The sequence below is a fragment of the Aquarana catesbeiana genome, linkage group LG09 (genome assembly GCF_042186555.1).
Source record: "Aquarana catesbeiana isolate 2022-GZ linkage group LG09, ASM4218655v1, whole genome shotgun sequence".
NCBI lineage: Eukaryota > Metazoa > Chordata > Amphibia > Anura > Ranidae > Aquarana > Aquarana catesbeiana.
This window is the reverse complement of record NC_133332.1, coordinates 59,435,722-59,453,525: the sequence shown is the minus strand read 5'-3', so window position 1 is coordinate 59,453,525 and position 17,804 is coordinate 59,435,722. Positions and strand designations below refer to the sequence as shown.

At 46.3% G+C, this 17,804-nt stretch overlaps 1 protein-coding gene across 2 annotated transcripts in view; it reads left to right on the top strand.

Annotated features, from left to right (window-relative positions):
* LOC141107697 (cytochrome P450 2C8-like) overlaps positions 1–17,804 on the top strand; it is an 81,818-nt gene that overhangs the window by 44,079 nt on the left and 19,935 nt on the right. For both annotated transcript variants that reach the window (XM_073598612.1, XM_073598611.1), the window contains exon 6: positions 1,415–1,591. In XM_073598612.1, the coding sequence (XP_073454713.1) occupies positions 1,415–1,591 (177 nt within the window). The remainder of the gene's footprint in view (positions 1–1,414; positions 1,592–17,804) is intronic.

Sequence of the window (17,804 nt, the reverse complement as noted above, 5' to 3'; positions counted from 1 at the left end):
TCTTTCTTTTTTCTTTCTTTTGTTTTCTCCCCATTTCCGCTTCCTCTTTCCTTTTTAATATTTCTCCTTCTATTTTCATCTTACTCATCCTATACCTTTTCTCCCATTCTTGTATCACTCTTCTTTGCTTTTCTCGCCTTTCCTAGCCTTGCTTCTACACGCTTACACTATTTTCTGCACTGCTGGATACCTAATGCGGTGCCGGCTGTAGGTCATGGGTTTCCACGGCGACGGCAGCCCCGCAGATAGGCTTCCTCCCGTCACCCTGTTGCTATGTGCGCATGCGCGGCATACGTGGCACACCGTGATTGGCGACCGGAGCTCCCATACAGCAAACCGCTGGGTCCTAGTCGTTGCTTGTTTGTGATCGGGCGCATCTGGTTGATGTGCCCGATCTATTACATGTACACTGATACATCATATGCATGCTGTATTCTGTAAAATTATAGATTGATTACCCCAGGCTACTTTAAAGCGGACGTCCGCCCACCGCTGCAAAAGTTAAAGACCAGCAGCTACACATACTGCAGACTTTTAATAATCGGACACTTACCTGTCCTAGAGTCCACCGATGTCAGCACCACAGCTGATGTTTCCATCAGCTGTCAGGTGCATGCCGCCTTCATTGCCAGTAAGGGAACCCGGCAGTGTAGCCTTATGGCTTCATGCCGGGATCCCTACTGCGCATGTGCGAGGCTCTGCTCCTCTCTCCTACTGGCCCGGTGGCTGCGGAAGGAGGAGGGAGGAGGAGGGAGCCCCAGCGATGACGCAAATACCCGCGGCTGAGGCTCCCGGAAGTGGGGACAGGATACCTGTGAAAGACAGGTATCCTGCCCCCCCCCCCCCCCCCCGAAAGGTGCCAAATGTGGCACCGGAGGGGAGAAGGAGTACAGCGAGTGGAAGTTCCACTTTTGGGTGGAACTCCGCTTTAAGTTATTTTGCTGCCTTTTATGTTTTGACGTTTTTGGCGGGATTCTGACGTCAGATTGATGTCACAGGGTGGGGCCGGTACCAATCTTTTCTTTTTTTTAAATTTCTGCATGTTCTGATTGGTGGATAATGTAGTTATATTCTGCTCTGACACTGTTGCACTTTATCACATGCCTGATGAAGGAGCCCTGCGCAGCTTCGAAACGTTGCACTAAATAATAATTAGGATTAACCTCTGGACGGAAGAGTTGATCCATGGTGTGCTGGCGAATATGTACACTTACACAATGATGAAACTAATATAATAATAGATATAATCCTGTGGTTCTGAGTAGGCCAAATGCATATAAAGCACATTTATACAACTCCGGAACTCCAGAAGAATCCAACTCAAAGACAATATAAATTGCTAATTAAAAAGATATTTTATTGTGCTTTTCTCCTGCATATACAGATACTTTATAATTGGTTATTTTTATTTCAGCTACTAAATGCTTTCCCAAATCTTTTCCGCCATTTGCCTGGACCTCATCAAAAAGCATGGAAGAATATCATCACTTTGAAAGCATTTGTAATGGATAAGGTCAAGGAGCATCAAGAAACCCTGGACCAAAACTGTCCCAGGGATTATATTGACTGTTTCCTAATAAAGATGGAAGAGGTAAGAAGTGCTCATTACAAATCACATGCCAAGGGGTTTTGTTATACAAAAATGGAGATGATGAGAAGTTTCTCTGATTCCCATAGCAATTAATCAGCATATTTTGGGATCATGTAATAATTATCTGTAGATAGCTGTATCCTATTGTAGACAATATGGCCATCAATAGCAGAACATTGAACTATGGGCTATAGATAGAAGCACATAAAACAGAGTTAAAATGATAACTTGTATTGATTTACCAAGGAGATTAAAATGGCAAGCTTTCAAGATGCCTCCAATCGCTTCATCACTATATTATGTTTAACAATGAGCCATGGACTTTCTTGAATTTTAAAGCTCATCTCCAAGTAAAATGTTTTCAGACTTCAATAGAGTGGAAAAGGGTTTGAAAATCTGTCCTTCGTATTCTTGTTTTACTAGGTTTATATTCTAGTATGTTCATTCTGTTGGGGGGATTTTCCCTCACTTATTACCCTTGTGGCACCACAACATGCAAGGGTGCGCTCAGAATAAGAAGGCACAGACATAAAAAAAAAAAAAAAAGGAAACTCGACAAAGTCCCCACTTGAGACATTTCGACATTTCCTGTTACTTCCTATCACTTCCTATCACTCTGACTCCCTGCCACTGAGACAGAAAGTGAGGGACAATTTCCTCAGTAGGGTCACAGGCAGCAATAAAATCTTGAAAGTGGTTCTAATTCTTCCAGACCCGATACAAAAAATAGGTTTCAAGCAGAACACCAGGCATCAAAGTAATTGTTTCCTTTAGTCCCCTCGCCTACCCCAGGACAAAGCAAATGCTTTATTTATGCAAATTTTCTAGCAAAACATTCCCTTTTTTTGGGAAATTAATTTAGTGGTCACATGACCACTCTAGTCCCATTGTCTCCTATATGTGGTATGACAATGCAGACTTTATGTCTTAGACGTCTGTGCAATTCAAGCTGTTGTGGACATGGCTGCTGTACTGTTTGGACCAATGAAAATCCATTGGCTACAGTGACTGCATCAATACAGTTGCTGAGACTCGCACAGCCTGAAGTCCCTATTGCTGGAGGAGAAGTGCCCCACATGCCCCACATGTAGAACATGAAGCTGTAATGCACAAAAAAATTGTGGTATCAGTAGTAGTATCAGTAAAGAACAGTAAAATAATAAAAAATAAAAATCCAACCTGAAGTTCTGCTTTTAGCTGACCTTGGACTTTGGATCATTTGGCTATGAAAAGTTAGCCAAGTGATAGTTTGCCAATACCACCTCTCCTCTACTTTATGGTTGCTCCAACTCTAGGCCTACAGCTAAAATAAATAATGGCAGTCCCCTATACGTAATATATTTGTTCCTTAAAGAGTAACTCCACTTTCATTGAGAAAAAAAAAAAACATTCCCCTCTGGGGGATCTATGTACATTGCAGGGATTCTAACAAACTTTTGTTGTAGATCTCTACCTTTTGTTATTCAAAAGCTGTTTGTTTGTGTCTGTGTTCAGAGTGAATTTGTTTGGGAGTGGTTTTATAATTATCAAGCAGCTGCTGCACCTGCAGGGCTCTAATGAGATAATTGGCAAGGTCTGCATCTCCTTAGACGTGATTTCCCTTTGGGAGTATCTCACCAAAAATGACATTTTTGTTGCAGGGGATGCTCAAGATCTGATTTGTATCTTGGTGCAGACTTCTGGTAAAATCAGTACATTCAGACACAGAACCCCGACCTGGCCCCGCCCCTCTCCCCCCTGATTGGCTAACTGACTTTAATTGACAGCCGTGGGAGCCAATGGAACTGTTGCTCTGTCTCAGCAAATCAGGAGGAGTGGTCTGGATGGCTGAGGGAAAAAGCAATGGTTCCCCTAAGGTGGGATTTTAAAGGCACTACCACACAAACAGTACAATATAAAAGATAATTTTATTACATAACAAAAAAGAAAACTATACACATCATCAGGAAAAATATAATATAATATTAGAGGTGCGCATCTTCACTGGCCTCACGATTCGATTCGATTACGATTATCATGTCAACGATTCGTTTCGATTCCGCGATGCATCACGATTACAGCAGAGGTGCGCATGGTTTTCATTTAAAAAATTCAAGCTGTCAGGAGAACTCCATTTTTTTTTTATTTGTTCTGTTCTTTAAAAAAAAGACAACACTCCCTGCATGTAGCAAAGTCTAAACACAGCAGACAACTTAAAGGAGCTCCAGGCTCTCCCCAAAATACTAGGGGAGATGGTCAGAGACTGCAGACATGGTACAAGAGATGGTCAGAGACTGCACACCTACTGCAAGAGATGGTCAGAGACTGCAGACATTGTCTGCAGTCTCTGACCATCTCCTGTATCATGTCTGCAGTCTCTGACCAGCTGGAGATAGTCAGAGACTGCGGACATACTACAGGAGATGGTCAGACTGCGGAGTGCGTACATACTACAGGTGATGGTCAGAGACTACAGGCATACTACAGGAGATGGTCAGAGACTGCCAACATGCTACAGGAGATGGTCAGAGACTGCAGACATACTACAGGAGATGGTCAGAGACTGCGGACATACTACAGGAGATGGTCAGAGACTGTGGACATACTAGAGGAGATGGTCAGAGACTGCGGACATACTACAGGAGATGGTCAGAGACTGCCAACATGCTACAGGAGATGGTCAGAGACTGCCAACATGCTACAGGAGATGGTCAGAGACTGCAGACATACTACAGGAGATGGTCAGAGACTGCAGACATACTACAGAAGATGGTCAGAGACTGCAGACATACTACAGGAGATGGTCAGAGACTGCAGACATACTACAGGAGATGGTCAGAGACTGCAGACATACTACAGGAGATGGTCAGAGACTGCAGACATAGTACAGGAGATGGTCAGAGACTGCAGACATACTATAGGGGATGATCAGAGAGACTGCGCACATACTACAGGGGATGGTCAGAGACTGCGGACATACTATAGGAGATGGTCAGAGACTGCAGACATAGTACAGGAGATGATCAGAGACTGCAGACATAGTACAGGAGATGGTCAGAGACTGCAGACATAGTACAGGAGATGATCAGAGACTGCAGACATAGTACAGGAGATGATCAGAGACTGCAGACATATTGCAGGAGATGGTCAGAGACTGCAGACATAGTACAGGAGATGGTCAGAGACTGCAGACATAGTACAGGAGATGGTCAGAGAGACTGCGCACATACTACAGGGGATGGTCAGAGACTGCGGACATACTATAGGAGATGGTCAGAGACTGCAGACATAGTACAGGAGATGATCAGAGACTGCAGACATAGTACAGGAGATGGTCAGAGACTGCAGACATAGTACAGGAGATGATCAGAGACTGCAGACATAGCACAGGAGATGATCAGAGACTGCAGACATAGTACAGGAGATGATCAGAGACTGCAGACATAGTACAGGAGATGATCAGAGACTGCAGACATATTGCAGGAGATGGTCAGAGACTGCAGACATAGTACAGGAGATGGTCAGAGACTGCAGACATAGTACAGGAGATTATGAGAGACTGCAGACATAGTACAGGAGATGGTCAGAGACTGCAGACATAGTACAGGAGATGATGAGAGACTGCAGACATAGTACAGGAGATGATCAGAGACTGCAGACATAGTACAGGAGATGATCAGAGACTGCAGACATATTGCAGGAGATGGTCAGAGACTGCAGACATAGTACAGGAGATGGTCAGAGACTGCAGACATAGTACAGGAGTAGGGATGAGCCGAACACCCCCCTGTTCGGTTCGCACCAGAACATGCGAACAGGAAAAAAGTTCGTTCGAACATGCGAACACCGTTAAAGTCTATGGGACACGAACATAAATAATCAAAAGTGCTAATTTTAAAGGCTTATATGCAAGTTATTGTCATAAAAAGTGTTTGGGGACCTGGGTCCTGCCCCAGGGGACATGGATCAATGCAAAAAAAAGTTTTAAAAACGGCCGTTTTTTCAGGAGCAGTGATTTTAATAATGCTTAAAGTCAAACAATAAAAGTGTAATATCCCTTTAAATTTCGTACCTGGGGGGTGTCTATAGTATGCCTGTAAAGGGGCGCATGTTTCCTGTGTTTAGAACAGTCTGACAGCAAAATGACATTTTGAAGGAAAAAACTCATTTAAAACTACCCGCGGCTATTGCATTGCCGACAATACACATAGAAGTTCATTGATAAAAACGGCATGGGAATTCCCCAAAGGGGAACCCCGAACCAAAATTAAAAAAAAAAAATGACGTGGGAGTCCTCCTAAATTCCATACCAGGCCCTTCAGGTCTGGTATGGATATTAAGGGGAACCCCGGCCAAAATTAAAAAAAAAAAATGACGTGGGGTTCCCCCTAAATTCCATACCAGACCCTTCAGATCTGGTATGGATTTTAAGGGGAACCCCGCGCCAAAAAAAAAAAAAAAACGGCGTGGGGTCCCCCCAAAAATCCATACCAGACCCTTATCCGAGCACGCAACCTGGCAGGCCGCAGGAAAAGAGGGGGGGACGAGAGTGCGGGTCATGCCATGCCATGCGGGTCATGCCATGGGTGCGGAGCGGCCCGAGGAGAAGAAGACAGAAGACGCCGCGGAGGAGATGCTGGACGAGAACGCCAGAGGAAGAACCAGAAGAACCAGAAGAGCCAGAAGAACCAGAAGAACCAGAAGATAGAAGAAAGAAGAAGCATTTAAATAAAGGAATTGTCAAAAACTGTCTCTTGTCATTTTTAACATTTTTGACACTTTTTTCGTGAAATGGTAGGGGTACTTATGTACCCCCTTACCATTTCACACAGGGGGGGGCCGGGATCTGGGGGTCACCTTGTTAAAGGGGGCTTCCAGATTCCGATAAGCCCCCCGCCCGCAGACCCCCACAACCACCGGCCAGGGTTGTGGGGATGAGGCCCTTGTCCTCATCAACATGGGGACAAGGTGTTTTGGGGGGCTACCCCAAAGCACCCTCCCAATGTTGAGGGCATGTGGCCTGGTACGGTTCAGGAGGGAGGGGGGGCCGCACTCTCGTCCCCCCCTCTTTTCCTGCGGCCTGCCAGGTTGCGTGCTCGGATAAGGGTCTGGTATGGATTTTTGGGGGGACCCCACGCCGTTTTTTTTTTTTTTTTTTGGCGCGGGGTTCCCCTTAAAATCCATACCAGACCTGAAGGGTCTGGTATGGAATTTAGGGGGAACCCCACGTCATTTTTTTTTTTAAATTTTGGCCGGGGTTCCCCTTAATATCCATACCAGACCTGAAGGGCCTGGTATGGAATTTAGGGGGACCCCCACGTCATTTTTTTTTTTAAATTTTGGTTCGGGGTTCCCCTTTGGGGAATTCCCATGCCGTTTTTATCAATGAACTTCTATGTGTATTGTCGGCAATGCAATAGCCGCGGGTAGTTTTAAATGAGTTTTTTCCTTCAAAATGTCATTTTGCTGTCAGACTGTTCTAAACACAGGAAACATGCGCCCCTTTACAGGCACACTATAGACACCCCCCAGGTACGAAATTTAAAGGGATATTACACTTTTATTGATTGACTTTAAGCATTATTAAAATCACTGCTCCTGAAAAAACGGCCGTTTTTAAAACTTTTTTTTGCATTGATCCATGTCCCCTGGGGCAGGACCCAGGTCCCCAAACACTTTTTATGACAATAACTTGCATATTAGCCTTTAAAATTAGCACTTTTGATTTCTCCCATAGACTTTTAAAAGGTGTTCCGCGGCATTCGAATTTGCCGCGAACACCCCAAATTGTTCGCTGTTCGGTGAACTTGCGAACAGCCAATGTTCGAGTCGAACATGAGTTCGACTCGAACTCGAAGCTCATCCCTATACAGGAGATGGTCAGAGAGACTGCGCACATACTACAGGGGATGGTCAGAGACTGCAGACATATTGCAGGAGATGGTCAGAGACTGCAGACATAGTACAGGAGATGGTCAGAGACTGCAGACATAGTACAGGAGATTATGAGAGACTGCAGACATAGTACAGCAGATGATCAGAGACTGCAGACATAGTACAGGAGATGATCAGAGACTGCAGACATAGTACAGGAGATGATCAGAGACTGCAGACATAGTACAGGAGATGGTCAGAGAATGCAGACATAGTACAGGAGATTATGAGAGACTGCAGACATAGTACAGGAGATGGTCAGAGACTGCAGACATAGTACAGGAGATGGTCAGAGACATAGTACAGGAGATCAGCAGGTATGATATCTTTTATTTTAAAGAAAAAAATAATACCCTTTTAGTATCACTTTAACAAATCCATTGAGTCTTTTGGCAGCAACTTGGATAGTAAACAGTTCAACATTACTGCAAAAATAAAAAAGGAAGACATTCCAATCAGCAAGAAATATACTGCTTGCAGATCAGTAGATGGTTCCAGAGGGGAGAGATGATAGGGAAATCACAGTAAGAAAATTGACAATAAAAGTTTGTGCAGCCCCCAATGTGTTAGGCATACAGTACACAAACACTGGATAGTTGCAGCAGGTGGGGGGATGTGCCACTTCTATGCACTCACCCCTCACATATATCAAGCATGACAGGCTCTCACCTCCGGAGCACTCCTACCATCCCCCCTCCTCTCCTCACAGCTCGTTTCCTGAAGCCTACCCTATGCCTGCCTCATCCGACGACTGTTAACACAGCTGCAGTGATCTCTGTGTGTCTCAGCTCCGTGCAGTCTCAGCGCCCGCCCATCAGAGAGATGATCGGTGTCACTGTCCAGATATACAGATCCCAGAGGAGGGGGAGAGCATGGGTGGGGGCAGCACTCTGACATTACATTGTCCGTTCAGGAGGGAGAAGCACCAGGCGCAGCCAGCCGATCGGCGGTTTGTCATTCCAGCAAAAACACTGCTGTGCGAGGGGGGAGGAGCCAGAATGACGTCATGCATAATCGATTATGCCGGGTTACCGCATTGATGCCGAATCGGGAAGGGTATAATCCCGATGCATCGATGCGCCGATCATTTTCAACACCCCTATATATTATACACATATAGTAAGGTGAGCATGGACATGGATACAAATAGAGATACAATGGATAAAAAAGGACCGTCAGTGGAAGTGGGTAGGTCTCACTGAACCGACGCGTTTCAGAGAATCCTTCATCAGGGTTCATTTAGTGAGAATTAGTATCTAGGGCAGTGATGGCGAACCTTGGCACCCCAGATGTTTTGGAACTACATTTCCCATGATGCTCATACACTCTGGAGTGTAGTTGGGCATCATGGGAAATGTAGTTCCAAAACATCTGGGGTGCCAAGGTTTGCCATCACTGATCTAGGGGATTACAAAGTAAAAGAGATAATTAATACTGAGCATCAAACACCCCTAGAGAGGACCAAGGAAAATGGAGATCACTTACGTCAATGTACTGACAATACATAGGTATCCATATCATTAAAAGCAGCTTCACAGATGTCTCCCCGGCAGTGTCCACTTGAAAGATTAGTTCAAAAAAATCCCCTAAGCTGAGTCAAGAAGTGCCATAGGGAAAGATGCCCCCAATTGCGCTGAGGGTCGCCCCACCCTGAAACCAGGTTCGGCGTCTCTGTGTGGGCTGGGGTCCAGAAGGCTAAGGACCTAAGATCAGAGAAACACACATCAAGGTGGGGGAGAAAATTAATTAGTTGTACTAAAGTACATCAAGATTATCACCATTTTCCTTGGTCCTCTCTAGGGGTGTTTGATAATCAAGTTTAATTATCTTTTACTTTGTAATCCCCTAGATACTAATTCTCACTAAATGAACCCTGATGAAGGATTCTCTGAAACGCGTTGGTTCAGTGAAAACTACCCACTTCCACTGACTGTCCTTTTTTATCCATTGTATCTCTATTTGTATCCATGTCCATGCTCACCTTACCATATGTGTATATTATGTTTCCTGATGATTTCTATAGTTTTCTTTTTTGTTATGTAATAAAATTATCTTTTATATTGTACTATTTGTGTGGTAGTGCCTTTAAAATCCCACCATTGCTTTTTCTATGCATTTGGGATGTGGCACACCCATAGAGTCTACTCCCTGTCAGATCCCTTTTTTTGGGTTGGCTGAGGGGATCGTGGACATCACTTGAGAGAGAGGGGGCTCAGGTAGGTAATTAGGGGGGTGCTGGGGGGGCTGCTACACACAGAAGGTTTTTTTTTTCATCTTAATGCATAGAATGCATTAAGATAAAAAAACCTTCTGCCTTTACAACTCCTTTAAAGTGGTTGTAACCCTAAAAAAAACGATCCTGTTCATTTAAAGTATGATCTATAGCATAGTGCTTCTGTAGTGTTATTTCTCCCATTCTTTGCAGTAAAATACCTGGTTGATCCTGCCTGTTTCTGTGTCCCCCTGTGTGTGCTGACCACTAGGGATGAGCTTCGTGTTCGAGTCAAACCCATGTTCGACTCGAACATTGGCTGTTTGGTCGTTCGCCGAATTCCGAACTTTATGGGCCGTTCGCGCCAAATTCATGTGGCGCGTCACAGCCCACAATTCACTGAGGCATCGCAGTGCATTGCTGGCTGATGATTGGTCAAGCATGCACTGTGACCCGCATGCTTGGCCAATCACAGCGCCGTCGGTAGAGAGAGCTGTAATTGTGGCTCAGGGGGTTTAGAACACGCCCCACACTATATAATACCGCCTGCACGGCGGCCCTGTGTAGTGTGTGTTCCGGCGTTGAAAGAGAGACAGATAGACAGAGAGACAGTGTCATTTCATTTGAGTTAGATAGATTAGGCAGGACAATCAGTGAGTTAGCTGCACTTAGAGTGTATTGTGTATATATATGCATCCCAGGTGTTGCATATATATATATATATATATATATATATACTGTATTCAGTTTAGCTAGATCCGTTCTTGTTATCTTCTTACTGACAGGCAGGCTTGTCTTGTTACAGTATTTACAGCTACCTGAAGAAAATTGCTGGTGTTCTTTTGATCCTATTAGTACCACAGTCAGGCAGCTAGACTATTTACAGTTAGTGCAGTGCGTCCTGCTCACAGTGTTCATCTAAAACTACAAGTTAGTGTAGTGAGACCTCTGCACAGTGTTCATCTAAAGCTACAAGTTAGTGCAGTGCGTCCTGCTCACAGTGTTCAGCTAAAACTACAAGTTAGTGTGGTGCATCCTCCTCACAGTGTTCAGCTAAACCTACAAGTTAGTGTAGTGAGACCTCTGCACAGTGTTCATCTAAAGCTACAAGTTAGTGCAGTGCGTCCTGCTCACAGTGTTCAGCTAAAATTACATGTTAGTGTGGTGCGTCCTCCTCACAGTGTTCAGTTAAACCTACAAGTTATTTTTTTTTTGCGAGCTCTGCACAGTGTTCATCTAAAGCTACAAGTTAGTGTAGTGCGTCCTGCTCACAGTGTTCAGCTAAAACTACAAGTTAGTGTCGTGAGACCTCTGCACAGTGTTCAGCTAAAACTACAAGTTAGTGTAGTGCGTCCTGCTCACAGTGTTCAGCTAAAACTACAAGTTAGTGTGGTGCGTCCTCCTCACACTGTTCAGCTAAACCTACAAGTTATTTTTTTGCGAGCTCTGCACAGTGTTCATCTAAAGCTACAAGTTAGTGCACTGCGTCCTGCTCACAGTGTTCAGCTAAAACTACACGTTAGTGTGGTGCATCCTCCTCACAGTGTTCAGCTAAAACTACAAGTTAGTGTAGTGCGTCTTGCTCACAGTGTTCAGCTAAAACTACAAGTTAGTGTAGTGAGACCTCTGCACAGTGTTCAGCTAAAACTACAAGTTAGTGTAGTGCGTCCTGCTCACAGTGTTCAGCTAAAACTACAAGTTAGTGTGGTGCGTCCTCCTCACAGTGTTCAGCTAAACCTACAAGTTATTTTTTTGCGAGCTCTGCACAGTGTTCAGCTAAAGCTACCTGTAGAAGGTTGGTGGTGTTCTCATACTACAGGCAGGCAGTTGATTTTGCTAGCTGCAGTATCAGTATATATATATATATATATATATATATATATATATATATCCCAGCTTAGTCCAGCTACAGGCCATTAGTATGTCTGGAAGGCCAATAAGAGAGGGCAAGCAGGCTTTGTGTCTAGTGCTGGTCGTGGAGACGGTGCATCCTCATCAGCACGTGGCCGTGGGACACACTTGGCCTTTTTTTCGGCAGCTGGCCTTGTTGGGCCACAACATGTGGAAGACTTGGTCGAGTGGATGACCAAGCCGTCCTCATCCTCCTCATCCTCTCTCACCCATGCTCAGGGTACTTTGTCTGGCAAAGCAGCGGTCTCTTCCCTCAGCTCAATGTCATCAGTGACTCCTTCCCTAGCCCCACCATGTCCTCCTGAGGAGTCCCTCAAACTGTTTGACCACAGTGTTGGGTACATGCTCCAGGAGGATGCCCAGCGTTTGGAAGGCTCTGATGATGATACTGAGCTTGATGAAGGCAGTAACATGAGCACGGACAGAGGGGGTGCCCAAGAAGGACAGCAATCTGGCAGTCATGCTCCCCCTGCCGCAGCATACTGGCAGGTTTGCTCCAGTGATGAGGAGGGAGGGGATGATGAGGTCACTGACTCAACGTGGGTGCCTGATAGGAGAGAGAAGGAGGAGGCGGCACATCACCAACGAGGCAGGATGCCCTCCAGGGGCCAGCCTAAGGGCAGCACATTGACTGCATCACACCCCAAAGCTCCACATGTGCAGGGCGCTGCAGTCTCTGCGCGTTATTCAAAAAGTTCTTTGGTGTGGGCCTTTTTTGAGACGAGTGCATCAGATCGCACCGCTGCTATTTGCAACATATGTCTCAAGCGTATCTCGCGTGGCCAAAGCATCTCCCGCTTGGGTACCACATGCTTGACCAGACATATGTTGACCTGCCATGCAGTTCGTTGGCAAGTGTATCTAAAACACCCACACCAAAGAACAAAGAGGACCTCTCCTTGCTCCTCATCAGCTGAGATCTCCAACCCCACTATACCTTCAGTCCTCTCTGAGACCTGCACTGAGAGGAATGAAGGTGTAGAATTAGGTGTGTCACAGCCAAGTACTTGTGGGCAATCTGCTTTTGGTACACCGACGTCAGATTGTACCAGGCAAATTTCCCTGCTGCACCGCCGAAAGAAGTTTGCTCCCAGCCATCCACATGCCCAGCGGTTGAATGCTAGCTTGACAAAATTGCTAGCACTTCAACTGCTGCCTTTTCAGTTGGTAGACTCTGCCCCCTTCCATGAGTTTGTGGAATGTGCGGTTCCTCAGTGGCAGGTACCCAAACGCCACTTTTTCTCACGGAAGGCGATTCCGGCTCTCTACTGGCATGTGGAAGGCAATGTCCATGCCTCGCTGGACAGGGCGGTCAGCGGTAAGGTGTATATTACCGCTGACTCATGGTCCAGCAGGCATGGACAGGGACGTTACCTAAGTTTCACGGCGCATTGGGTGACTCTGCTGGCAGCTGGGAAGGATGCAGGACAAGGTGCAGTAGTGTTGGAGGTTGTTCCGCCACCACGCCTCCAAAATGCCACTACTAATGATTGTGACACACCTCTCTCCTCCACCCCCTCCTCTTCTTCTTCCTCCATGGCCTCTTCCTGTGCTTTTTCCTCGGAACCAGTGGTGCTCCGTAGCCGTTCAAGGGGCTACGCAAGTACGCAGGCCAAAAGATGCCATGCGGTGCTTGAGCTGTTGTGTTTGGGGGACAGGAGCCACACTGGGGCAGAGGTTCTGTCAGCTCTGCAGGGGCAGGTTCAGAGGTGTTTGACGCCACGCCAACTTAAGGCAGGAATGGTGGTTTGCGACAATGGCACCAACCTCTTCTCTGCCCTCCGACAGGGACAAATGACCCATGTGCCCTGTTTGGCTCATGTCCTTAACTTGGTGGTGCAGCGGTTCTTGGGCAGGTACCCGGGCTTACAGGATGTCCTGAGGCAGGCCAGGAAGTCTGTGTGCATTTCCGCCGGTCATATAATGCCAGTGCTCGGCTGGCGGACCTCCAAAAGGAGTTTAACCTGCCCAAGAACCGCCTAATCTGTGACATGCCCACCAGGTGGAACTCAATGTTGGCCATGCTGCAGCGGCTGCACACACAGCAGAGGGCCATCAATGAGTACCTGTGCGACTATGACACCAGGACAGGGTCAGGGGAGCTTGTTTTTTTTTCCCCACGCCAGTGGGCCATGATCAGGGATGCATGCACTGTCCTGTCACCATTTGAGGAGGCCACGAGGATGGTGAGCAGTGACAGTGCATGCATCAGTGACACTGTCCCCCTTGTCCACCTGTTGGAGCACACGCTGCGTGGAATAATGGACAGGGCACTTGAGGCAGAACAGAGGCAGGAAGAGGAGGACTTCCTTAGCTCTCAAGGCTCCCTTTATCCAGACAGTGTTCCTACGTGCCCGCCGATCACACAGGAAGAGGACGAGGAGGAGGAGGAGGAAGATTGTGTCAGTATGGAGGTGGAGCCTGGCACTCAGCATCAGCAGCAATCTTTAAGGGATCAGTCCCAAGAAACACATGGACTTGTACATGGCTGGGAGGAGGTGGCTGCGGACCATGTCGTCCTTAGTGACCCAGAGGACGCCGGACTGAATGCCTCAGCAAACCTACGCTGCATGGCCTCCCTGATCCTGCAAAGCCTGCATAAGGATGCTCGTATTCGTAGTATCAAGGAGAAGGACCAATACTGACTGGCAACCCTCCTTGATCCACGTTACAAGGGTAAGGTTGCGGACCTTATCTTGCCATCGCAGAGGGAGCAGAGGATGAAACATCTTCGGGAGGCCTTGCAGAAAGGTCTGTGCAACGTGTTCCCAGAGACTGGGAGGTTACAAACTCCTGTTTCTGGACGTGTTGCTGAGGCTTCGGTCAGTCAAAGAAGGAGCGGTGGAGAAGGTGGCCGTCTGACCGATGCGTTCAGACAATTTTTTGGTCCGCAGCCCCAAGGTATGATCGGTTCCAGCAACCATCGCCAGCGTTTGTTTTACATGGTGCAGGAATACCTAGGGGCAAGATCTGACTTGGACACCTTTCCCACCGAAAATCCTCTGGGTTACTGGGTCTTGAGGATGGATCACTGGCCAGAGCTTGCACAGTATGCAATTGAGCTACTGGCCTGTACTGCATCCAGCGTTCTTTCGGAACGCACATTCAGTGCTGCTGGAGGCTTTGTAACCGATCACAGGGTGCGTCTGTCCACCGACTCGGTCGATCGACTGACCTTCATAAAAATATTCAGTCTTGGATCACCACCAGCTACCAAGCACCTGATGCTGATGTAACCGAATAATTTTTTTTGAAATCTCAGATCCCTTCAAAGACTGCCTATGCTGATGCTGAGTGACTATCCCTGAGTAATTATCCTCTTCCTCCTCAATGATCATGCTGATAGCTTGTAAGAATATTTTTGGTTCTGGGCGCCACCACCAGTGCCTAATGCTCAATTTTTCAGCCCCTGTTTAACAGGAGCATGTAATTACAATTTTTGATGCAATACTTTGCAGCAGGGCTCGTTTCTGCGTTCCAACTAGAGTATCTGTGAGGGGTTGCAGTGTTGTGGCACCAGCACCAGTGCCTAAGGCCCAATTTTTCAGCCCCTGTTTAACAGGGGCGTGTAATTACAATTTTTGATGCAATACTTTGCAGCAGGGCTCGTTCCTTTGTTCCAACTAGAGTGTCTGTGAGGACTTACAGTGTTGTGGCACCAGCACCACCACCACCACCAAAGGCCCAATTTTTCTGCCCTTGTTCAACAGGGGCATGTAATTACAATTCTTGATCTAATATTTCACAGCAGGGCCCATTTCTGCGCACACCAAGAGCGAGTGAGGACTTACAGTGTTGTGGCACCAGCACCACCACCACCACCACCACCAAAGGCCCAATTTTTCTGCCCTTGTTCAACAGGGGCATGTAATTACAATTCTTGATCTAATATTTTACAGCAGGGCCCTGTGAGGGCTTACAGTGTTGTGGCCACAACAACACCTAAGGCCCAAATTTCTGCTGAGTATATAGGGCAGGACCCTACTTTCAAACATCTAACTTACAAACGACTCCTACTTGCAAACGGAAGGAGACAACAGGAAGTGAGATGAAATCTACCCCTAGGAAGGGAAATTCTCTCCTGTAAGAGTTAATATGGGAAAAACATTTCTCCTTTCCACTGATGCTTTCCAATCCTTGTTTCACAAAAAACCCCACATTTTCAAAAAACATTTGTCATTGGGACAAAAAGTGAGGTGAAATCTTCTGAAGAGGAGGACAGACAGCAAAACAAATGTCACAGGGGTGATAACTCTTCCCTATGTTTTCCAAAAAGCTTAAAAAAGATTTTTTGGCTGCAGCTAAACACGTTAAAAATGTACCCGTTCAAAATTACAAACAGATTCTACTTAACAACAAACCTACAGTCCCTGTCTTGTTTGCACCGCCTGTATACTGCTGTTCAGAGTATATAGGGCCTGGTGGCCCCACACCTTTCCTTATTTTAATTTGGGTGCGGGGTTCCCCTTTATATCAATACAAGACCCAAAGGGCCTGGTAATGGACTGGGGGGTGCTCATGCCGTTTGTCTCACTGATTTTCATCCATATTGCCAGGACCCGACATTACATTAAACCCGCAAGCAGTTTTAAATGAGATTTTTTCCTTTAAAAATGACATTTTGTGCAGGGACTGTTCTAAACACGGGAAACACTCGCCACTTTACAGGCATACTATAGACACCCCCCAGATACGATATTTAAAGGAATATTTCACTTTTTTTTTTTTTTACTTTAAGCATCATTAAAATCACTGCTCCCGAAAAAACGGCCGTTTTTAAAAGTTTTTTTTGCATTGATACATGTCCCCTGGGGTAGGACCCGGGTCCCCAAACCCTTTTTAGGACAATACCATGCAAATTAGCCTTTAAAATTAGCACTTTTGATTTTGAACGTTCGAGTCCCATAGACGTCAATGGGGTTCTAACGTTCGTGCAAATTTTCGGTCCGTTCGCAGGTTCTGGTGCGAACCGAACCGGGGGGTGTTCGGCTCATCCCTACTGACCACTAAGGATGGGCAAACGGTTCAGACCGAGCATAAGTTCGTGCCGAACTTATGGTTGTTCGGCGAACACTGAACAGTATGTTTGGGGCAAATTCGAAAGCCGTGGAACACGTTAAAGTCTATGGGACACTAACATGAAAAACCAAAAGCACTAATTTTAAAGGCTTATATGCAAGTTATTGTCATAAAAAGTGTTTGGGGACCCGGGTCCTGCCCCAGGGGACATGTATCAATGCAAAAAAATGTTTTAAAAATGGCCTTTTTTTGGTAGCAGTGATTTTAATAATGCTTAAAGTGAAACAATAAAAATGAAATATTCCTTTAAATATCGTGCCTGCGGAGTGTCTATAGTATGCCTGTAAAGTGGTGCATTTTTCCCGTGTTTAGAACAGTACCACAGCAAAATTACATTTCTAAAGGAAAAAAGTCATTTAAAACTGATCCCGGCTGTAATGAATTGTCGGGTCTCGGCAATATAGATAAAACTAATTGAAGAAAATGGCATGGGTTCCCCGCCAGTCCATTACCAGGGCCTTTGGGTCTGGTATGAATATTAAGGGGAACTCCGAACCAAAAAGTTTAAAAAAATTCTGTGGGGGGTCCCCCCAAAATCCATACCAGGCCCTTCAGTTCTGGTATGGATTTTAAGGGGAACCCTGCGCCAAAATTTTTTTAAAAATTGCGTAGGGGTCCCCCCCAAAATCCATACCACACCCTTATCCGAGCACGCAACCTGGCAGGCCGCAGGAAAAGAGGGGGAGACGAGCGAGCGCCCCCTCTCCTGAACCGTACCAGGCCACATGCCCTCAACATGCGGAGGGTGCTTTGGGGTCTGACAGACAGAAAAAGAAAAAAAAAAGCAGCAACAGTTCCGCCTCCATGGGAGGCTCCCACCGAGTGACACTTCTTCTTGATGACAGCTGTTATATAGCTAAGGGTGGGGCCACTCGGTGACGTAAACTAAACGGATGACCCCGCCCCCCTCTGACACCAGGGGGAACCCCCTGTGTTCTGAGTCTCTCCCCCTCTCTCCCTGCCTGTCATTTCCTAGTCAGTGTGAGAACCGATCTCCTCCTCGCCCCTCCCGCCGCTATTCTGATGCGATATATAGCACAAAGCATTTTATCCATTCTGGTTTATAAAATCATAAACTACAGTGGGTGTGTTTTTTTT